General features: G+C 37.7%; 3 protein-coding genes across 17 annotated transcripts in view; 2 read left to right on the top strand and 1 right to left on the bottom strand.

The window, feature by feature from the left end:
• Positions 1-132: 132 nt before the first annotated feature.
• Positions 133-9,387, top strand: EXOSC8 (exosome component 8). Its single transcript, NM_001079606.2, is given in 11 exon segments — positions 133-171; positions 2,077-2,113; positions 2,349-2,412; positions 3,414-3,487; positions 5,879-5,924; positions 6,786-6,891; positions 6,974-7,019; positions 7,785-7,881; positions 8,463-8,583; positions 8,791-8,897; positions 9,174-9,387. Coding segments are annotated over 11 exon segments (831 nt in total). The 5' UTR covers positions 133-154; the 3' UTR covers positions 9,290-9,387.
• SUPT20H (SPT20 homolog, SAGA complex component) overlaps positions 9,299-23,883 on the bottom strand; it is a 39,458-nt gene continuing 24,873 nt past the window's right edge. For 8 of the 15 annotated variants that reach the window (XM_005213645.5, XM_005213648.4, XM_005213644.5 and 5 more), the window contains 7 exons: positions 22,562-22,868; positions 21,944-22,098; positions 19,179-19,234; positions 17,123-17,263; positions 11,998-12,103; positions 10,561-10,664; positions 9,299-9,803 (listed from right to left, as the gene is read on the bottom strand). In XM_005213645.5, coding sequence (XP_005213702.1) covers positions 9,666-9,803; positions 10,561-10,664; positions 11,998-12,103; positions 17,123-17,263; positions 19,179-19,234; positions 21,944-22,098; positions 22,562-22,868 — 1,007 coding nt within the window. In that variant the 3' untranslated portion in view covers positions 9,299-9,665. 15 annotated transcript variants of the gene reach the window in all.
• Positions 19,529-21,520, top strand: LOC101904891 (protein SPO16 homolog). Its single transcript, XM_059892294.1, has 2 exons — positions 19,529-19,543; positions 20,554-21,520. The coding sequence occupies exons 1-2, from the start codon at positions 19,529-19,531 to the stop codon at positions 21,100-21,102; spliced, it is 564 nt and encodes a 187-aa protein (XP_059748277.1). The 3' UTR covers positions 21,103-21,520.

Raw genomic sequence — 23,883 nt, 5'->3', positions numbered from 1 at the left:
CTTCTACCTCTACTCTGGCCCATACAACCCTGCCTTCTAGATATAAGGTAGCAGAATCAATGTTGAAAGTGCTGAAGCGAAAAAGCAGCGCGGGCCGGAGCGGCGGTGATACGCAGGCGCAGACGCGGCACATGCGCAGATCCGCGGGCGGAAGATGGCGGCTGGGTTCAAGTGAGTGCGGTAGGCTGGCGGGCGCGAGTTTGTAGCCTACCGGTCGGTGGCTACTCTACCCTTGGGATTTTCTCATCGGGAGGCCACCCAACCTGGTTCCCATTTGTTTCCACCGCAGAAGCAGACGTTGGGCGGGAGAACTGAACGTCTCCCTTTCTGAAGGGAAAGGGCGCATCTTCTTCACACTGAGGCGGGCGATAGGAAGGACTGTGCTGAGCCGGTACCCGGTGCGAACGCTAGGCTTGGTGTGTAGTGGACTTTGCTGCCCAGGAGACACTTGTTCAGTTCAGTTCAGTTTAGTTCAGTCGTTCAGTCGTATCCGACTCTTTGCGACCCCATGAATCTCAGCACTCCAGGCCTCCCTGTCCATCACCAACTCCCGGAGTTCACTCAGACTCATGTCCATCGAGTCAGTGATGCCATCCAGCCATCTCATCCTCTGTCGTCCCCTTCTCCTCCTGCCCCCAATCCCTCCCAGCATCAGAGTCTTTTCCAGTGAGTCAACTCTTCGCATGAGGTGGCCAAAATACTGGAGTTTGAGCTTTAGCATCATTCCTTCCAAAGAAATCCCAGGACTGATCTCCTTCAGAATGGACTGGTTGGATCTCCTTGCAGTCCAAGAGATTCTCAAGAGTCTTCTCCAACACCACAGTTCAAAAGCATCAATTCTTCAGTGCTCAGCTTTCTTCACAGTCCAACTCTCACATCCATACATGACCACTGGAAAAACCATAGCCTTGACTAGACGGACCTTTGTTGTAATGTCTCTGCTTTTGAATATGCTATCTAGGATGGTCGTAACTTTCCTTCCAAGGAGTAAGCGTCTTTTAATTTCATGGCTGCAATCACCATCTGCAGTGATTTTAGAGCCCCCCAAAATAAAGTCTGACACTGTTTCCACTGTTTCCCCTTCTGTTTCCCATGAAGTGATGGGACCGGATGCCATGATCTTAGTTTTCTAAATGTTGAGCTTTAAGCCAACTTTTTCACTCTCCACTTTCACTTTCATCAAGAGGCTCTTTAGTTCCTCTTCACTTTCTGCCATAAGGGTGGTGTCATCTGCACATCTGACACTTGTAATCTTGTAAAAAGCTTTGCGTCAAAATCTCAGGGCACCCTGCTTTCCCTGCCCAGTAGTTTATGTGTAAAAGGATTCTGCCTTGTTAGAAAGGTTTTCCTTAAGCGTTTTTGGTGCTACTCTCTGGGGAAGGCTATAGCTTTTCATTCTGAGTCCAGTTTTAAATGGATAAAATAAATAGGATTCCAAAGGAAACCAGTTATATTGAAACGACCATGTATTTTTATAAACTCTGGGCTTTTGACACAGTGAAATACCTGTTTTGAAATTAACTTTCTTAGAGAAGGCCTAGTGGGAAGTCTAAAGTAACTCCTGAAATTTCAAAGTAATGATACGCCTTACACTTACCTTAGGCAACTATAAAGTAAAAACAAAAACATTTAATCTGTAGTTGTTAAAGTCGCAGGTAGGGCTAATATTATAGTGGTTTATTGCCTATGCTCGTAATCGAAGAATATGCTAAATTTAAGTCACGGGATAGTGAAAATAAATACGTAATTTTTTTTTCCTACTAACAAAGTATTCCTGCATGAAAGTGTGAGTGATGCACACCTGGATTAATTATCTTTTTAAAGAGACCTAGGATTTTGGTCTCCTTACTTACACTTGTTTAAAGCAGAATTAAAGTCAGTCTTTGAGTGTGATTGTTATTGCAAAGGTAGCTACTTTTTATAATTAGCAACATGTGGCAATATAAACTAGAATTCATAACAGAAACTTAGTTACAAATTTTGGAGATTTCTGCTCCATCACCCCACCATTAAGATTATTGTTTCTGGATTTATATTGATTTATAATTTATCTCATATTTTTCACATGTCTTTCAGAACTGTGGAACCTCTGGAGTATTACAGGAGATTTCTGGTAAGTAAAGGTGATTATGTGATGCCTTTCGATAATGGTATCATATGCTTTTTTCATAAATACAAGTATTGATCATTATGTTATACATCTAATGTGTCAAGTATACTTCAGTTTTTAAAAGACAGTTTTAAAGTAATACAGATTAATTTATTTGAATTAATGAGGTTCAGTGTGTTTTCCCTGGTCTGTGTAAGATATACATGTAGCTGTAATCTACTTTCATATATTTACTTAGAAAGAGAATTGCCGTCCTGATGGAAGAGAACTTGGTGAATTCAGAACCACAACTGTCAACGTAGGTGAGAGTACATTGAATTCTAAAAGAGAATGTTGAAGTTGCTTCAGTTCTGAAAATAGAATCTTTTTTCTTAATAGCAAGTTTTTATTTGTAGAGTTTTTTTTAACTCACTCTCCTCTCACTAGTGGGCTTCCCAAATGTCTCAGTGCATGAAGAATCTATCTGCAGTGCAGGAGACAGGTTCAATCCTTGGGTGGGGAAGATCTCCAGGGGAAGGAAATAGCAACCCACTCCAGTATTCTTGCCTGAAAAATCCTATAGACAGAGGACCCTGGCAGGCTACAGTGCATGGGGTCACAAAAGAGTCGCATACGACTGAGCAACTAAGCACATCCTTTCAGTTTTTATGTTCATGTTAAATTTAAAGTAACTCTGAAGTGTTTTCCCCCCTTCCTTCAAAAGTAGTAAGGTTTGGTTTCCTTCTATACCTTACACTTATTAAATCTTCTGTTGCAAACATGGAATTTTCCAATTTTACCCATATGACATTCCCAGGTTTTAGCCTCTGAGCCATTTAAACAGTATTTCAGATAAATTCTACCATGTGTAAGGGATCACAGTGATTTTTCTGTCAAGAGATTTTAATTTTTATAACAGCCCTGTGATTGAATGACAAATGACTCACTCAAAATCAAGAAAATGAATAATAATCCTAAAACAATTTGGTTGACCCTTGAACACTGAGAGGGTTAGGAGCACCGGCCTTCACAGAGTTGAAAATCCGAGTATAATCTTACTGTTATGGATTGGCACTCCATATCCAAGGTTCAGCATCCTTAGATTCAACCAACTGTGGATCATGTAGTACTATGGAAGTATTTATTGAAAATAATCTTTGTATAAGTGGACCAGTATAGTTCAAGCCCATGTTGTTCAAGGGTCAACTGTAATTTTACAAAGACTCAAGGAAGGAGTACATTTTCATGGACAACTTAGATATTTAGAGACAAAAATCATACGTAAAAGAAGAAAACTTTTTCATTTTTTTAAAATACTTTTCAGGTTCGATTGGTACCGCAGATGGTTCTGCTTTAGTGAAGCTGGGAAATACTACAGTAATTTGTGGAATTAAAGCGGTAGGTTTAATATACTTATTACCAAGATTTGAGTTACTAAGTTAGCTTCATATACATTAGATTATAATATACATCTATAATTCTACTGTTGATTAGGCAGTCAGGTATTTTAGTATTTATTTTCATTTCCCAAGTTTTCACCTTTGAATTTTAGATAATACAACCCAAGTTTAATGACTTAATTATAATTTGTGAACATTTGCAAATCTGCTGAAATGAAACAATTTTTTAAAAAATCCTCACTGCCTTTAATTTTTAAAGAATTTGGTTGTAATTTGAGAAATTTTAAGAGGTTTTTGGTGACACATTTTTATACAGTGATGGCATTTAATCTGTGCAAATGGGTAGAAAACTGCTTAAAAGTCTGAGGGAGTAAGAGCTACCATTTACTGAGTACTTGCTGTTTCTAGCACTTTATGTTGGGTACTTTCAGAATTGCCCAGTTTAATCACGAGAAACGCTGGGCTGGAAGAAGCACAAGCTGGAATCAAGATTGCCGGCAGAAATATCAATAACCTCAGATATGCAGATGACACCACCCTTATGGCAGAAAGTGAAGAGGCACTAAAAAGCCTCTTGATGAAAGTGAAAGAGGAGAGTGAAAAAGTTGGCTTAAAGCTCAACATTCAGAAAACTAAGATTATGGCATCTGGTCCCATCACTTCATGGGAAATAGATGGGGAAACAGTGGAAACAGTGTCAGACTTTATTTTTGGGGGCTCCAAAATCACTGCAGATGGTGACTGCAGCCATGAAATTAAAAGACGCTTACTCCTTGGAAGGAAAGTTATGACCAACCTAGATAGCAGATTAAAAAAGCAGAGACATTACTTTGCTAACAAAGGTCTGTCTAGTCAGAGCTATGGTTTTTCCAGTAGTCATATATGGATGTAAGAGTTGGACTGTGAAGAAGGCTGAGCACCGAAGAATTGATGCTTTTGAACTGTGGTGTTGGAGAAGACTCTTAAGAGACACGTGTACCCCAATGTTCAATGCAGCACTGTTTATAATAGCCAGGACATGGAAGCAACCTAGATGCCCATCAGCAGATGAATGGATAAGAAAGCTGTGGTACATATACACAATGGAGTATTACTCAGCCATTAAAAAGAATACATTTGAATCAGTTCTAATGAGATGGATGAAACTGGAACCTATTATACAGAGTGAAGTAAGCCAGAAAGAAAAACACCAATACAGTATACTAACGCATATATATGGAGTTTAGAAAGATGGTAACAATAACCCTGTGTACGAGACAGCAAAAGAGACACCGATGTATAGATCAGTCTTATGGACTCTGTGGGAGAGGGAGAGGGTGGGGAGATTTGGGAGAATAGCATTGAAACATGTATATCATGTATGAAACGAGTCGCCAGTCCAGGTTCAATGCACGGTACTGGATGCTTGGGGCTGGTGCACTGGGACGACCCAGAGGGAGGGTAGGGGAGGGAGGAGGGAGGAGGGTTCAGATTGGGGAACGCAGGTATACCCGTGGTGGATTCATTTCGATACTTGGCAAAACTAATACAATATTGTAAAGTTTAAAAAAAAAAAAAAAAAGTCCCTTGGACTGCAAGGAGATCCAACCAGTCCATCCTAAAGGAGATTAGTCCTGGGTGTTCATTGGAAGGACTGATGCTTAAGCTGAAACTCCAGTACTTTGGCCACCTCAAGCGAAGAGTTGACTTACTGGAAAAGACCCTCATGCTGGGAGGAATTGGGCAGAGGAGGAGAAGGGGACGACTGAGAATGAGATGGCTGGATGGCATCAACAACTTGATGGACATGAGTTTGGGTAAACTCCGGGAGTTGGTGATGGACAAGGAGGCCTGGCATGCTGCGATTCATGGGGTCGCAGAGTCGGACACGATCGAGTGACTGAATTGAACTCAATCCTCTGAAGAGTCACTGGAAATTTTTCTCTCCAGATACTTCAGTTTAAGCTGACTCCAAAGTCTCTGCTTTGACTACACTGAGCTCTGAGTTACTCAGGCTAAGTTGAGATTCTTCCCCAATAAAGGTGGGGTGACATTTCACAAGACTTGCCAGGTTAGGGGCTTAATATTGTCTCATTTGAGGTTGGGGTTTAAATTCAGATTCTTGGCTACTGAGTAGGGAGAAGAGAGGTGGGGCAGAACTTTTAAGAACCTCCGGTCATTTTGCTGAGGTGCACTAGTCAGCTTTGCCATACCGCCTTCTTGCCTTGCGGAGCTAGTGCGAGTGGTGCTGATGTCTCCAGAGCCCCTGACCCACCTTCCCAGGCACAGTGGATGCTCGTGATGTTGCCAACTAGCTAAGATGGTCTTTGGTAGAGCCTTCCTTGACTGATTGCTGTCTTCACAATTTTCTAGTAGCTTCTTTCACATGGAAACATTTATATGCTTCTAGGAATTTGGAGCACCACCAACAGATGCCCCTGATAAAGGATATGTTGGTAAGTTAAATGGTTTTGTAATTTTTTAATAAATACTTTATTACTATTATAGTTAAATCTTAGTGGGTGAATTGAAAATTATTCAGAAGCTTCAGACCTGAAAAGTTTAATGTATGTATGTTAGAAGATAGTGTAAATTAAATAATCCTGTTAAATATTGAAATTGTTAAAAGAAGATAGTACAACAGCAAGGTACAGAATTTTGTAAATACCTTTGTCAAACTTGTTTGATCAGTTTATACAGGTGTCATCAAGCATCAACCTTTGACTCTTAGGCAAAGGGGTGTAATTGCGAACTTTTCTATTTTCATAAACTTACTTTATACCACTATGATTTTCTTTTTCTTAACTTGGACCATCTTTTCTTTATGGTGGGAACCAACATTTTAAAAATGCACAACAGCTGGTATGATTAGTGAGGCTATATACTGTTCCAGATTGGGGTACTTTGAAAGAAACCTAAAAACTTTTGTGAATAATTTACAATTGAAGAAGTCTTAAATAGATGCTTGGGGTGCTGTGTGGTAGTGTATTTTTTTGTGCAGAAAAAGTCAAAAAAAAAATAAATTTTATCTAAGCCTAAGATTTTCACGTGGAGAAGGAAATGGCAACCCACTCCAGTATTCTTGCCTGGAGAATCCCAGGGACAGAGGAGCCTGGTGGGCTGCCGTCTATGGGGTCGCACAGAGTCGGACACGACTGAAGCTACTTAGCAGCAGCAGCAGCAGCAAGACTTTCACGAAAAATGGAAAAGAATGTAATTGATGTGTTATATGCTTTCCACTTGCCTTTGCAGTGGATAACACTTTTGAAACTAAACCAGAGGTGAAATTTGGTTCACAGCTGCAGTGTTTCTTTCAGTTCCTAATGTGGATCTATCACCTCTGTGTTCCTCGAGATTTCGGTCTGGCCCTCCTGGAGAAGAGGCCCAAGTGGCCAGCCAGTTCATTGCAGATGTCATTGAAAAGTAAGATTATCATGATAAAGTTTGACTGTCATTCACTTTAGAGTTTCTGAACTTTTGTTTACTGTGCTGTCTTTAAATCAAGTTCACAGATAATTCAGAAAGAAGACTTATGCATCTCTTCAGGAAAGGTAAGAGGGAGTAAAGAAGCTGTGAGCTTTTATTAATTCTGAAGTGTTTTTTGGGGTGGGGAAAATATAAAAAACACAGAAGCCTTAAATACAGATATCTTGTTTCTAGATGGAATTAAAGAAAAAAAAAATCACTCCTACTCTGTAACTGTCTAGATATAGTTCACCAAAAAACCCAGTAAATTTTGTTTACTTCTTTGCCTGGCTAGAAACTATCTTTTAAGCTGATGTAATCTTTTTTCAACTAATAATGCAGTCATTTAAAATTTTTTTCCAGCAGATGGTTAATATCTGATCAGCTAACATGTTTAAGGTGAATCCACATTATAAATTTCAAGTCTGTCTGAAAACTTTGAACTACATTGACAAGTACCTAGAGGCTCTTCATGTTTGATTATATTGATTTATTAAGCAGTGTGAGACCTAAAAATTTCATGTATTAAGGTTTCTGTGGTAGAACACATTTTGAGTCTCATTTGGGCTTTTCAGAAGCAATTCCCTCATCTGCTAATTTAGCAGTAAGAATGGAAATTCCTCCTACATCTGTAGCTCCCTTGAGGGGAAATGGAGATGTTCACTTGTTCAGCTTTTGGTAGTTAGAAGCCAGCTTTTACCAAACTTGCTCACTTTTTTACTTTATAAAGGTTAATTTAAGTTTTTGCTTCAAAAGTTGATTGTTTAACCAAGGATGCGGTTTGTGAGTAGAAACAAATACCACATTATACCTATCAGAAAGCTTTAATTTCTTTGTCAACTCCGTTTTAGCTTGCTTGGGTTTTGTACTGTGATCTCATTTGCCTCAACCATGATGGAAACATTTTGGATGCTTGTACCTTTGCTTTGTTAGCAGCTTTAAAAAATGGTAAGCAACTTTAATAAAAGGGAATATTCCTACTTAAACGCCAGTGTTCTGTTTTGGTAAAATTTTCTAAAGGTTTTTGTGAGGACTTATCTATCCACATGTTTCTAAATTAAAGAAAAACATTTGTATCCACCATATTTGCTTTGTTTTGTTAAGTAATACTTCTGCTACTGTATAGCATATGGAACTCTGCTCAGTATTAATGTGGAAGCCTGGCTGGGAGGGGATTTGGGGGAGAATGGATACATGTATATGTATGGCCGAGTCCCTTCCCTGTTCACCTGAAACTGTGCCAACATTGTTTGTTAATTGGTTGTGTGAGTGTGAGTGCTAAGTCTCTTCAGTCGTGTCCAACTCTGTGCAGCCCTTCGGACTGCAGCCCGCCAGGCTCCTCTGGGATTCTCCAGGCAAGAATACTGGAGAGGGTTGCCGTGCCCTCCTATACCTCAATACAAAATAAAGTTTAAAACAAAAAATACTTCTGGACAAGTTTAAATAGAGGGAAAAGTGAATTAATCAAGCATAGAATGCCCTGTTTAACTGGAGTGAGAAACTGACTTAACATATTTGCCTTTTTGTAGTACAGTTGCCTGAAGTTACTATAAATGAAGAAACTGCTTTAGCAGAAGTTAATTTAAAGAAGAAAAGTTGTTTGAATATTAGAACTCATCCAGTTGCAACTTCCTTTGCTGTGTTTGATGAGTAAGTTAATCAAAAGGTTGTGTATTTAACTGAAGGGCAAAGATTCTTACAAGTACAATTTTCAGCTTGCTACTAGCTTTTCTGGTTTCTACCGGTTCTGTCTAGCTCCCATCTAAGCTAAAATGCAGGTAGTAAGTTTAACTTACTTTTCTAACATAAAATGTGTCTAATGGGTTGATAATGTATACCTTTTTATTTTTAAAATAGCACTCTGCTTATAGTTGATCCTACTGAAGAGGAGGAACATCTGGCAACTGGAACCCTAACAGTTGTAATGGACGAGGAAGGCAGGCTCTGTTGTCTTCACAAACCAGGCACGCACTTTTCTTCCATCTCAGTACTAAACATGTAGATGAAAACCCAGAGTGAGCTTCCTTACATTAGGGAGGGCCAAATGGAATGTGGGATGTTTTATTTACTCAAGATGCCTTGCATCTTATATGTTAGTGGTTCTTAAACTTTAGGAGGTCTTGTTAATACATACCTACAAATCTTGAGACCATATCACTGGTTTATATTATTCAAATTTTGTTTTCTAACTTGACATGATATAGGTCATGTAAGAATTAAGTGTTGGCACAATTTTTCAGGTGGAAGTGGACTGACTGGAGCTAAACTTCAAGACTGTATGAGCCGAGCAGTTACAAGACACAAAGAAGTAAAAAAACTGATGGATGAAGTATTTAAGAGTATGAAACCCAAATGAGCAACCACGTTTTCAAAACAGATTTATAAAAACTGTATTTGTTACACTGTGCACAAACCTTTTATACTAAATAAATTCCAAACTACATTCTTTTGAAAGATGTTTCTAGTATTTCTCAGGTCACTTCTGTATTATGTACCGTGAAACCATTTTTAAGAAACAATGACTTAGGCAAACCAACCCTAATGGTTTGTTAAACCATTTCCCTGTTTTTATTTAAAAACTGTTTTTATTTAAAAATCAAATTTCTGTATAAAGTTTGTATGTCTAACAATGTAAAATACTGACACATTTTAAAAAACAAAAATGAAGTAGAAACTCCGAATCCTTTTGATTCAATGCTCTTATGTTTTTAAAAAGGAAAACTATTCAAGACTCAGAATTTTGGAGTGGTTGACGTGCCTCTCTTCATTTTACTTTTTGACTGGCTGCCTGTATGCCGATGACGATGTAGCTGAGCTGTTTGTGCTGCTGCTGCTGCCATAGCCATTTGATGCTGCAAGAATCGTAACTGCTGCAAAGAGAGGGAAAAAAATCTAGTTAGGTTAAACGTAGGTAGGTATGGAAAGATGATTTTCCTGAGAGTGATGAGAACAAAACTGAAAGGGAGAGAGCACCAAGATAACAAAAAGGGACTATACCACGTCGAGACAATGCACAGTCAAACAGCACCAGTGGTACAGAAGCCTGCTGAGGGCTTTAAAGACAGGGCTTTTAAACTTGAGAAGAAGCTCTGTTACTTTGCCTGGCCAGTCTATATTGCAGTAACTCAGCAACTTCAGTTACCATTGTGTTGTATGATAGTTTATAGCAGTATAAAACCACCCTGCAAATTAAAGATAGTCAAGTATACTATTCTGACTTCCTAAGAATGGAATAACACCTTTCTAAAACAGGTAGGACAATTTACAAATAGGAACACTGGTATACTTGCCTTTTTCTGCAGTACAGTATTAAGGAGTTAACCATTGGCACTTACAAATGACTATTTCAAAATATAAAGGAATCTAAAAATGTATGTTAATGTGCCACCAGCACTTCAAGAAAGATTTTAAATTAGGCAGAGAGTACGACTTAAATGTACAAAATAGATGCAGTGCTCCAAGTTGACTTGCTAAAGTTGTCAGACTTTTAAATAAATTTGCTAAATTATTTACCAATTACTGTATAGTCTCAAAAGACAGTAACATAAAACTGAAGTAAGGTATTTTGAAGTACTTTTGGAGCAAAGTGTCTTTAAAAATGTAAGCAGAGTGAAGTTGCTGGATTACTTGGATCTGTTGCTGCTGCTGTTGAAAGGCAGAGGAGAGCTGGAGTCTCTGCTGAGGAAGGCTTTGCTCAGGTCTGTTCTCGGCAGAGCCAAGCTGAGACAACACTACAGAGAGGAGAAGGGGAAAGCAGGCCAGTCAGAAAGTTTGAAGGCTACCAGGGTTAGAAAAGGACAACACAGAAAATGAAATAGAAAAGTATCAGTATGATTAATCTTAAGTATCAAATCACAGACATTTCAGAATAAATTTAGTACAGTATCCTGTTAGTTGAGGGGAACCACTGCCTGCAGGACTTCCTGGACACGAAGAGGGGAGGGCATGTGGCCGGAGCACTGTGCCCTCTCTCTTCCTGCATCTCGCTGCCATTTCCCTGAGAAGGCTTTCTAGCAAAATGCTGACTATGCCAAGTTTAAAATACAACCAGTCAAGTAGGAAATGCAGTGGGAGAAACCCAAACTACCGTAAGGACAAAACTGGTAGACAAATGCCAGAAGACAGTACAATGACTATCAGACCACACTATTAGCAACAGAGGTGGTGAACCTTTTAGAGCTGAGTGGGATCAGGTGTTAAGTTCAACTATCTGTACAGATGAGGAAACTGCAGGCCTCAATGGTCTGAGGGACTCACTACAAGGTAATTTAGTGGCAAGTCTGGAACAAACGTTCTTTCCATTAAAATTATACTACTGCCATTTTAGGAAATTTATAGTTTGTAGGGTAAAGGTTTATTAATAATAAATTTCCACTTGGAAATTCACTAGCTCTAAATTAGAACCTTATGTAGCTATTCCAGACACTGGAAATTATACTGAATTCATAGTAAGCCCAGTGATAATTCAAAATATTCACAAGTTCACTCATTAGTCTTGACACACTATCTCAGATTCCGCAGACATGTGACTTACTGATTTTAATTAAATATGAACTTATAACTGCTGTCTTAAATTGATGAGATAATCTTCACTAAAGGTAAATCTTTGATTCACCATTTATTACTAGAAGTGGTGAGCAGTCATTTAGTATATCTCTTTTTTTTTTCTTAACAATTGTCTTAAGCTTTGCTACTTGACTATTAAGTCCTAATTCATGCACTATAAGCTACTAGAATGAGACAAAAAACTGCAATCTAGAAAAGTGCAGTCTAGATAACCATGATAAACTAGAGTCAACTGCTTGGAAGCATCCTACTAAGTTGGGTAATTGTACAAAATTTTGCTAACAAAATATAGCATGAGGTAAACAATTGCTATTAATAATGTAGGTCAAAGCACTTTTATCAAAATAATGAAAAAAATCTGTGTCTCAATAGTTCACACATTAAATATAAGTGAAATTTTTTCTTGTTTTTGCTTGCAAAAATGAAAAAGTTTCAGTGGTGAGATCCCAAGAGATACTTTTAATAAATTCAACATTACTTAGTTATGAAGATACCAACCAGCTGCCTGTGAATGCATAAAACTTCCTACTCCGGCAAGGTTAATAACTGCAGCGTGCTGAGCAGATAAGGCTTGTTCTTGACTGGTCAAACTTTGTTCAGAACCCTGAATTAAGAAAAAAAAATATATGACATGTACAAAAAGAAAAAAACCAATTTTGGGTTAGTGGGAAGGACTGGTATTTTTTCCCGTATTAAAAATCAACATTAGACTAAGTCTTATAAAAACAGTAATAAGGAAAAGCCTTCAAAGGTATTTAGAATTAGCAAGAATAAACAGTATTTCAAAAGCAAGAAACCTAATTTTCAGAATTGATTCTGTATTGGTTAAAAGGCAGAGGAACCAGAGATCAAATTGCCAACATCTGCTGGATCATCGAAAAAGCAAGAGAGCTCCAGAAAAACATCTATTTCTGCCTTACTGACTATGCCAAAGCCTTTGACTATGTGGATCACAATAAACTGTGGCAAATTCTGAAAGAGACGGGAGTACCAGACCACCTGACCTGCCTCTTGAGAAACCTGTATGCAGGTCAGGAAGCAACAGTTAGAACTGGACATGGAACAACAGACTGGTTCCAAATAGGAAAAGGAGTACGTCAAGGCTGCATATTGTCACCCTGCTTATTTAACTTATATACAGAGTACATCATGAGAAACGCTGGACTGGAAGAAGCACAAGCTGGAATCAAGATTGCCGGCAGAAATATCAATAACCTCAGATATGCAGATGATAGCACCCTTATGGCAGAAAGTGAAGAGGAACTAAAAAGCCTCTTGATGAAAGTGAAAGAGGAGAGTGAAAAAGTTGGTTTAAAGCTCAACATTCAGAAAACAAAGATCATGGCACCTGGTCCCATTACTTCATGGGAAATAGATGGAGAAACAGTGGAAACAGTGCCAGACTTGGGGCTCCAAAATCACTGCAGATGGTGACTGCAGCCATGAAATTAAAAGACACATACTCCTTGGAAGGAAAGTTATGACCAACCTAGACAGCATACTAAAAAGTGGATATTACTTGGCCAACAAAGGTCCGTCTAGTCAAGGCTATGGTTTTTCCTGGGGTCATGTATGGATGTGAGAGTTGGACTGTGAAGAAAGCTGAGCACTGAAGAATTGATGCTTTTGAACTGTGGTGTTGGAGAAGACTCTTGAGAGTCCCTTGGACTGCAAGGGGATCCAACCAGTCCATTCTGAAGGAGATCAGCCCTGGGTGTTCCTTGGAAGGACTGATGCTAAAGCTGAAACTCCAATACATTGGCTACCTCAAGCAAAGAGTTGACTCATTGGAAAAGACTCGGATGCTGGGAGGGATTGGGGGCAGGAAGAGAAGGGGACGACTGAGGATGAGATGGCTGGATGGCATCACTGACTCGATGGACATGAGTCTGAGTGAACTCCGGGAGTTGGTGATGGACAGGGAGGCCTAGAGTGCTGCAATTCATGGGGTCACAAAGAATCAGACATGACTGAGCGACTGAACTGAACTGGTTATTTGATGCTGTATTAATAATTACTAAGGCATCTAGAAAGCTTCATCAGAACTATCTTTTTTTGAGGTATAGCTGATTTGCAATACTGTGTTAGTTTCAGGTGTACAGCAAAGTAACTCAGTGGCTGCACCAATTTACATTCCCACCAACAGTGCACAAAGGCTCCCTTTTCTCCACAGCCTCTCCAGCATTATTTGTAGACTTTTTGATGATGAACATTCTGACCGATGTAAAGTGATACCTCATTGTGGTTTTGATTTGCATTTCTCTAATCATTAGCAATGTTAAGAGCATCTTTTCATCTGCCTGTTGGTCACCTGTACATCTTTGTTGTACATATGTCTATTTAGGTCTGCCCATTTTTTGATAGGGCTGCTTGTTTTTTTGATATTGCTTCTATAAAGCTTCATCAAAACATTTTTTAAAAAGCTTAAAACACTCTTTGAACACAATACTAGTTTCTAGTGAGCAAATTAGATCAAGAAAAGGAAACAGACAGACAGATAATAAAGGGAAAAAAACCCATTCTTATTTGCAAATGGCAGGACTATTACTGAAAGAAAAAAATCCCTAAGCAATCTACAGAAAAAACAGAATAAGTGAGGTCAGTAAGATCACAGAACACAAGGTCAACACCAATTGTGCATACTAGTGATAAACATGTAGAAAATGAAAAACAGTACCATTAACAATCCCCCCCCCCCCCCCCTGCCAAATGGATAAAGCACAAAAACAAAACTTAGGTGTAAGTCTATAATACACATACAGGACTTGCATGCTGAAAACTAGCTGATTTTAGCCTAGAGACATACCATATTCATGGACTAGAAAACTCACATAAACATGGTAAACCTCTCCCAAGATGACCTATAGGTTTAAACTCAATTCCTTTAAAAATCCCAGCAAGGTTTTTTTGGAGATATAGTCAAGGTGATTCCAAAATTTACAAGGAAAAGCAAAGGATCTAGAATAGCTAAACAATTTTGAAAAAGAAGAACACGAGAGGATTTTCCCTTTGATTTTAAGATTTACTATGACCTCTGACAAAGGTGCAAAAGTAATTCAACTGAGAAGGATGGCTTTTATAACAAATGGCGCTGGAGCAAATGGCCAACAGTTTTCCCCCATAAATGAACCCGGACCAATGTCTCACACCTTATACGAAATTAACTGAAAATGGATCATAGATTTAAAATGGATTCTTTTGGGCAGAGAAGCCAGAGAGGAGTTCTTAACACTTCACACCTAAAGCAAAATTCACTAAAAAAAAAAAAAGTAACTCAGACTTCCATCAAAAGTGGAAGCAACCCAAATGTCCATCAATGGATTAATGGATAAACAATGTGATATATAAATCAAATACTACTCAGTCTTAGAAGGGAAATTCTGACACACACTACAACATGGATGAACCTTTTGGATATTATGCTAAATGAAATAGGTCAGTCACAAACAGACAAATACTGTAAAATTTCACGTATGAGGTGCCTGGAGTAGTCAAACCCATAGAAACAAAAAGTAGGCTAGGAGGAGGGGGAAATAGGGAATTCCTTAATGGGTATACCATTTTAGTTTTGCAAGATGAGAGAGTTCTGAAGATTAGTTGCACAACGGTAAGAATATATCTAACACTACCAAAGCGCACACTTAGAAATGGGTAGGATGGTGAATTCTGTATTACAGGTATTTTACCACAATTTTGTAAAGAAAAGTACAAATCAAGAATTTTTTATCGAGCTAAGTAATCCTTCATGTGTTAATAAAACGAGGTTTTGTTTGTTTTTTTTTTTTTCTTCTTTTGACTTAGTTCTCTTTTTTTTTAAAGAATCTTTTATTTTGTATTGGGGTACAGCCAATGAACAATGCTGTGGCAGTTTCAAGTGAACAGCAATGGGACTCAGCCATACATATACATGTGTCCAAAAAATAAATAGTTTTAAGTACACCATTCTTGAGAAGTCTAATAGGGGATGAGCATTATCCAACCAAGACTTGACTGGGCAATCTTTGGCAGAAGGACTGATGGTGAACATTTCATATGTTTAATAGTGAGCTAACCTGACCTGCCTGTTGAGAAACCTGTATGCAGGTCAGGAAGCAACAGTTAGAACTGGACATGGAACAATAGACTGGTTCCAAATAGGAAAAGGAGTACATCAAGGCTATATATTGTCACCCTGCTTATTTAACTTATATACAGAGTACATCATGAGAAATGCTGGGCTGCACGAAGCACAAGCTGGAATCAAGACTGCCGGGAGAAATATCAATAACCTCAGATATGCAGATGACACCACCCTTATGGCAGAAAGCAAAGAACTAAAGAGCCTCTTGATGAAAGTGAAAGAGGAGAGTGAAAAAGTTGGCTTAAAGGTCAACATTCAGAAAACGAAGATCATGGCATCCAGTCCCATCACTTCATGGCAAATAGATGGGGAAACAGTGGCTGACTTTATTTCTCTGGGCTCCAAAATCACTGCAGATGGTGACTGCAGCCATGAAATTAAAAGACGCTAGCTCCTTGGAAGGAAAGTTATGACCAACCTAGACAGCATATTAAAAAATGGAGATATTACTTGGCCAACAAAGGTCCGTCTAGTCAAGGCTATGGTTTTTCCAATGGTCATGTATGGATATAAGAGTTGGAGTGTGAAGAAAGCTGAGAGTCGAAGAATTGATGCTTTTGAACTGTAGTGTTGGAGAAGACTCCTGAGAGTCCCTTGGACTGCAAGGAGATCCAACCAGTCCATCCTAAAGGAGATCAGTCCTGGGTGTTCATTGGAGGGACTGATGTTGAAGCTGAAACTCCAATACTTTGGCCACCTCATGCGGAGAGCTGACTCATTTGAAAAGACCCTGACGCTGGGAAAGATTAAGGGCAGGAGAAGAAGGGGACAACAGAGGATGAGATGGCTGGATGGCATCACCGACACAATGGACATGGGTTTGGATGGACTCCAGCAGCTGGTGATAGACAGGGAGGCCTGGCATGCTGCAGTTCATGGGGTTGCAAAGAGTCAGACATGACTGAGCGCCTGAACTGAACTGAAAGGAAATGCTGCAGGTGGGACTCAGGAATCAGTATTTTTTTAGCTTCCCAGATGACTCCAAAGTGCAGCAAATGTTCAGAAAACCCTGAACATTTTAAAAGTAAAGTTCCTTTTACTACTTTACTGCGGTTCTTATTCAATTTCTCTTTGGCAATATACAGAGTGTTCGTTTTTGTCTATTTTCTGTTTTAAGCTTCACAATAAAAAGAATTTCTCTATTCTAACAGAAACAAAATACTATAAACAGAAAGATGACAATGGGGTGGAAAATACATGGCCTATCATAGAGGCAGAAAGACCTGGATGTGAACCCTGACTCTGACGCTGTGTTGTTGTGAGCGCACTGGTCACTTGAGTCTACTGCAGACTATGCAAGATGGAAGTGACATCATCTGTTCAGTGTGCCTGTTGTGAGAGTTAGAAATAGGCCTTGATAACTGATAGCTACTGCTGTTAATAAAGAAAGGAAAGCATATGAAAAGTTTGTTCAAACAGTCTAAAAACACTTGAAATAGGCCTGAAACATACCAAAAAAAGATATAATTCTATGATATCATATGGAAGGTAGAAAGGACATACCTGCTCCCCAGGCTGTTGAGGACTAGAAGTTGTGGGTTGCTGGGGCTGCTGAGGCTGCTGTGGTGTAAACTGGGAGAGCTGCTGCTGCTGCTGCTGCTGCTGTTGCTGCAGAGTGTTAAAAATGAGCGAGCCGCCTGGAAGCTATTAAGAATTTGAGCAAGAAATAATTAGGCAATTTTGGATTATTTAAATTTCCTTATTCTACAAATGTTTCTGGGGCATTCCCTACCCGTCAGGTAGTCTTCCAGGGATGAGGAAAACGAAGTCAACAAAACTGAAAACAAAACAAACTCCCTGCTCTTTAAAAAAAAAAAAAGGGACAATCTCTTTAAATACAATTTTCAAGTGCTATTACTCTGGCTCTCAAATACATTAGTAATCTCAAACATAAATCTTTCTGCTTCAAGTTAATACTTAGCTGTCTAAATAAACATACTGCTTTGGCTTAACTGTTTATACATCAACACAAAACAGCACTAAATGCATTTGCAAGTATAAAAAAAAAGCTAGTGATAATGAGGGATATATGTTAAAAAAGCTCCTTTCCCTAAATTTGGTCTAGCTTTGCCCAAATCCAGAGGTGCATGGGTTTTTATACTAACATAGCCAGGAAGTCCAAAGCTGAAAAGAAAATGCATTAGATGCCCATATTTAGTTTGGAGACATTACAAACTCTGTCATTATGAATCTCAATTAATAATAAAAAAATGTTTTTACAAGAAGCATCCAGAAAATTCCATATTAAACACGAAAACTATGCATTCCAAATGCATCAGAAAACAAATGTTTTTCCATTTTATTCTATAGAGGTTTAAGTTAAAAGCACTTTGAAGTTTTGGGGCAAAGTCCAAGCAAATACCTGGTGAGAAACTCTTAGATTTGTACAGTCAAAAAAGAGGTGTCTAGCGTCAAAAGCTCTACACCCAGCAGAGCTCATTGTTAAGTAAATCTGGACAAAGCACAGGTCAAGTGTTTCCTTCTCAATTAGTTAGATAATAAAAATGTAGCAGAATATAATTTGTAAGGAGGTTTTTGCCCTTATTATCAGTGCTATTAAGGAATGCCACTACTCTTAACACTGAGCTTGATCCCTACAGAAATCCCTACAGCAAAACGCAGGAAAGCAGGCTAAACAAGCTATCCCAATGTGTCCATATTATAAGTGGATTATTCTGTGATGCGTATGTAAATACTGACACTGTCTGCATGCTGTACAGGAAGTAAGTTAGGTTTTAGTTCTAAATGTATTTCCTGATTTATTATTTCTGAATATCAGGTTGGATGGATGTGATTATTATTTTCCAATAATCCCTAGCTCTGCCATTCTGTGTCTCCAAATCTTTATTTTCATGTCTACCTTTTCTAACAATTCTCTGTAGACAATCTCATCCATTTCCAACCTACTAGGCTTAACACTGAGTGCGATCCTTAAAGGACCAAGCACAGCCCAGAATACTCTAAATTCACAACATGTACTAAATATTCTCTACCTACATTTTCTCTTTATATGTTAATACTGAGAAAATGTATAAGAAAAGTCTCATCACTCGACACAAACTGTAACCTAATGGACATTTACTGCATGACTATTTAATAGCGATTGAACAGTCACCTGCCTGGCACTGTGCTGTTAAGTCATATTCTCCTCAGGAAAAGAACACACATACCTTCTCTAAAAAGCTTCTATTCATGTATAAAATCTATTGTAAGCAAACAGCAATACTTATGTATGTACATAAAAAATCTGTTACAGAACAATTAATTTCTAAGTGTATTTGCTGCTACTACTGTAGGCAAGTTATTCTTCTTGGCAGCTGTGAACTCTCCCCTCTGGAAATAGTTCTTAATTTGGCAGGGCTGTCAGAGCCAACAGAAGTGTGGTACATGGGTACCAATTTTTTCCTGCTTATCCACTTAATCATACTTTTAGATGATTCTCAACAACCTCAGAACTTCAAATGCTAAAATGTGCAAACATACATGGTTAAAAAATAAAAAGCACTATAAGAAACTTAAAAAAACAAACAAACTATCAAAAGCAGTGTTTCAGGTTTACCTGGAGTAGATTTAAGGGCCTGAGACTTGAAGTATTTTTTAAACCAAATGGAACACCTATTAAATAAAACTCATGGTTAAAACAGGAAATTAAAACTTTATTATATTTGGAGGTACTTTGTACTTTAGCATATAAAAATACAACATTTTAAGTACTCTCTGCACAGGCATGCTTATTTTCTATACTTTAAAATTTTCTTAAAACCAGCCCTCCAATTTCATCACTATTTGTTGATAACGAGATCTTATTCAAAGATGTGAAGCACCAGATATACCTTGTATTCTGTATTTCAGAAACTGAGACTTCTTTATAACTACTTAAACTACTGGTTGGAAAAGTAATCTAGCAGCATGCAGATACCACAGGTATGATAAGACTGTCACTACTGTGCAAACACATTTCACATATTGGTATCTACTTATATTTCTCAGTGCCAAACAGTATGTGGGAACAATCCTGTCTCTGAGAACCAGTGTGCTTTGTGCTATTTCTTAAAGTGCAAATGCTAATATTAATAATGCTGAAGAACACCAAATTTTGTGTGTAAGGATCATGCTGAAAGTCAGTAAACAATGCTTTGTTAATTCTGAACTTATTCCCCCAAATTTGTGACACAACACAGAGCAAATCCTAAAGCAGGCGTTGCCAAACTTGTCCAGTAGGCTTTGTGGGCCACAGAGACTCTGTCCCTTATTGTTCCTCGTATCTTTAAGAAAACAAACCTTAAAAAATGTAAAACTATTCTTAGCTTGAACTGTGTGTTACAGTTTGCTGATGGCAGTCTTCAAGTATGTATATATCTTCCTCACTAAATATACCAATTTGAACTCTAGTTTAAAAGGTAACTAGTCCTCTAAGCAGGTAATTATATTTAAAAAAGATATAGGGTAGATAACGCACAAAAGACAGTATGAAAGGCTTGTCTGAAAAATGGAAAAAAAATGTGACAATATGGATAGCCTCTCCAGGAATTCTCATTAAAAAAAAAAAAAAAAAGATAACTCCCTTTAAGGGTGGATGACATCTGGGTAATGCTTTATAGCTTATTAAAGGCATTTCCATATCACTTCATTTATTTTCTTGCAAGTAACAACTTAAGTTAGCTACTTCTACTCTGGCTTTAGAACAGATGAAACTGAGGTTTAGGGGGAACTATTAAGTGACTTCTTCCAGGCCCTACAGTAAGCATTTGGAGCTACCAGTAATTAGAAGAATTATAATGTAAATGTAATATCCCAAATTCAACACTGATTCCATTTTCCAGGGCTCCTACCACTAAAGCATACTTATACACAGTAAAATAAGAATATCAGCTAGAATCAGAAAATCACTGCAATATATTGTTGGCACCACCAGAAGCTGATTTGATCCAAAGAGATGGCTGAAAGTTGATGGAAAAGGAAAAATAAAATGGACAACCACCATTATTATTAGCTCATCTCTTAAGAGTTATGAAGTTGCAGCTGCTCTAGAAAATCGAAGCCACAAGGTTCAGTATTCAGATTCAGTGGAAAATGGATCAATTATATTTTCTCTTTCTGGAGTTGCATTTTTATTGATGGATGCTAGAGAATGCTTTATGTCTGCTAAAGAAACATTTCTAGCCAAAATTGAGAAGTTTATTAACATCTACCAAAATAGTTTTTTGGTTCTGTCTGCTGCCCTGCATGGACCTGAAGAATGGAAACTGATGTTCAGGATTCAGCAGAGATTCCTGGGTAGTAACTTATGGATACTTCCAGTACACAACACAGTAAATACGATTAACCTTATGTGCACCATAGCTAAGATCACCTCCAAATCATACATAGATAGCATCTGCTACAGAATGATAACAACTAAAGCTTACATCATTGAGCAAAGTCCTGTGTGGAAAACACTTCAAAAGATAAAACTGAGTAGTGATACATTTAACCCAAATTAGATTATCAACTATAAATGTTTAATTTAAACATATTTAAATTATATTCTTTGGGTTCTCTTTCTCCTACTCATAGAAAGTTTCTCATAACTTATAGTCAGTTCTTCTTACTATGCTGAGTTTGTTTTTCTGTTCATCTTTTTTTTCTGAGTAAGAAATGAGACTGTTCTACGATACATTCTCTTAAAGAACTTTAAAAGTAGCACAAGTTGTTACAACATTTTCCCAGTACATGTAATTACATTACTACAACCACAATGAACTACTACTAATGATGGGGACAGCAGTCATTTTTGAATGTTTATCACGTCTCAGGCATAAACACCTCATCTGTATTTATCCATGTAATCTTCACAACTGTGAGGTAAAGTGTTATTATTATTCTTATTTTATTTATGAGGAAAATGAGGCCCAAAGGTAACTTTGCTATGATTATGCAGTTATGGTAGGTTGCACAAGAAGGATTCAATCCAGGCAGTCCGGCTTCAGAACTGAGGCTTTAAAATGTCACGCTATGTTGCTTTTCTTGCTTACATGTTTTCAAAATATGTTTCTTTTACCTGGAGCAGGACTACACTGGTAACCATTAGTTTCTTTTATAATAATGTTTGGAAGTCAAAGATAAAATCTGCAGAGACTTACAGGCTTACCAAGTTTCTTCAGAGAATTTGATAGCCAGATGGTTTTTAATTCAAGTATCAGAATTTTAAAAGCTTTTGATAGGAAATATATTCAACATAATATTTCATTTAAAAAGGATATTAAATGTTTATCACTTAAATGACATTTTAACATAAGCATGGAGTGTAATTTTGTTAGAGATTATTATTTCCAATATTCTGACCTGCTTGAGAGGCTGTCTGCATTGCACCCGGCAATGCGTTTGGTAGCAGACCTCCTGAGGGTAGAAGGCCACTCAGGTTTACTCCTGCAGGAGTTATGGCACCAGTGTTACAGCCCAGCATAGGGTTTGAACCACTCATCAAAGCTTGAGCTCCACTGCAGGAGAATAAGACAAAGCATTAGGCTAGTGCTGTAAAGGAAAAATCCACTACATAAATCCTTGGATTAAAAAACAAACTGCTCCACAAACACAGATACTTCGTCTTAAATATCAACAGCGAGGTTGGCAAAAATTAAGTACTATGTGTCTACTAAGGTTTAAAATATTATCTGGTAGAGTAACATACTCATCAATGGATTAAAAGATGGTAACACAGGATAAACAGGAAAAATCTAAGCTGCTGTCAACGTGAAATCAGTAGTACCACCTTAGTGCCTATAATGGATGTATTACTACCTAAAATTCAAACATACTTGTTGAGATAAATACTAGTTACGCAGAAACCTTTTTTTTTCAGTTTCAACAATATACAAATTGTTTTTAATTTCACAAATAATTTCTTTAGATTGGTGAGATTATCTTAAAAAAAAAAAAATCAGGGCTTCGATGCAAACTTACCAAACAGAGCCCACTACATTGATGAAGTTAAGTCCAGCAGAGTTTGCCATGACCTGGGTGGCTGTGGTTCCTGTAGTTATAGATGTTACCATGGTGGAAAGAGGAATGGTCGTTACAGGCATTGCCTGGCTCAGAGACTTTTGCTGCTGAGCAAACTGAGTTAACAAAGTGGGCTGAGGGGTGAAGCCTGAATCTTGGGGAGTAGGGGTAGCTGAAGGGGTAATAGGAGTTGAGCTCTGAGCATCAGGAGGGTGTGGGGTCGATGAAGGGGTTGGTGTAGGAGTAGATGGCTTAGGAGTTCCAGATCCTGCTCATTGAGAAAAATAAAAATTGCTAGTTTGTTATAAATGGCCAGTCCTTTTTCAAATAAGGTTAATGGAATCTTATTTAGCACTGACAGTCTGTTCCAGTTTTTTTTTTTTAAAAGCAGTTAACTGCAAGTGTTAATTTCTACACATGATACTGAGTGTTGCTACACTCAATTACAATTAAGGATGCAGTATATCACCTACAAATGCCATCAGAGATGCTATTACAGTAACAGTAAAAATATACATTCGTATTCTATCACAAAACCCATTTAAAAGTTAGTTTCCTACCATGCTATCTTTGGCCTAAAAACTTTAAAAGGAATTCAAATTAATTTTTGTTATTTATGATTTCACTAATTTAGGACATCACTTAGAAATATTGCTTATTTTCTGTTAACAGTCTGAGATAAAACTCTGAACATATTTAATAAATCACATACAGTTAACTATTGTATTTGGCACCTAAATATACATATTTAATTCCTAACACATCAAGTTTACCCTGACAGACAAATTTTACAAAACACAGTAATAAAGCAAGTATTTGATAGATAATACTGCATCTTTAACAGTAACTGTGTACTTCGGTTTAAATGTAGAATGTATAGAAAATCTGTTGTGAATGAAGTATGCACAGTTTATCAACTTTAAAAAAAATAAAAAATAAAAAAATAAAAAAAACAAAACCAGAAAAATAAAACCAAAAGCTCTTGAGGTGTTTTCTTTTTTAGCTTTCATGTCCTGCAGAAAGAAAGGAAAGAAATGTGAATGTCCAGAAGCTGTCACTCAACCCTTACTTAAAGTAACAACTGTGTGCAGTAGATTAACATAATAATCCATACCCACAACATAAAAAGTGTGAATAAGACTTTCAGGAAATTTATAAATTTTTTCTTTGTGCAAAACAAGAAGGCAGAAAAATTACACCTTTTGAGCTATCAAGATGAAGATGTTTACATCTAATGCAAAGACCACCCTGTCACTGTGCAGTGTACTAAAACTTTCAGCACA

This window comes from Bos taurus, chromosome 12 (genome assembly GCF_002263795.3).
Source record: "Bos taurus isolate L1 Dominette 01449 registration number 42190680 breed Hereford chromosome 12, ARS-UCD2.0, whole genome shotgun sequence".
NCBI lineage: Eukaryota > Metazoa > Chordata > Mammalia > Artiodactyla > Bovidae > Bos > Bos taurus.
Note: the sequence above shows the minus strand (reverse complement) of the source record. Positions and strands in the feature narration are given on the sequence as shown.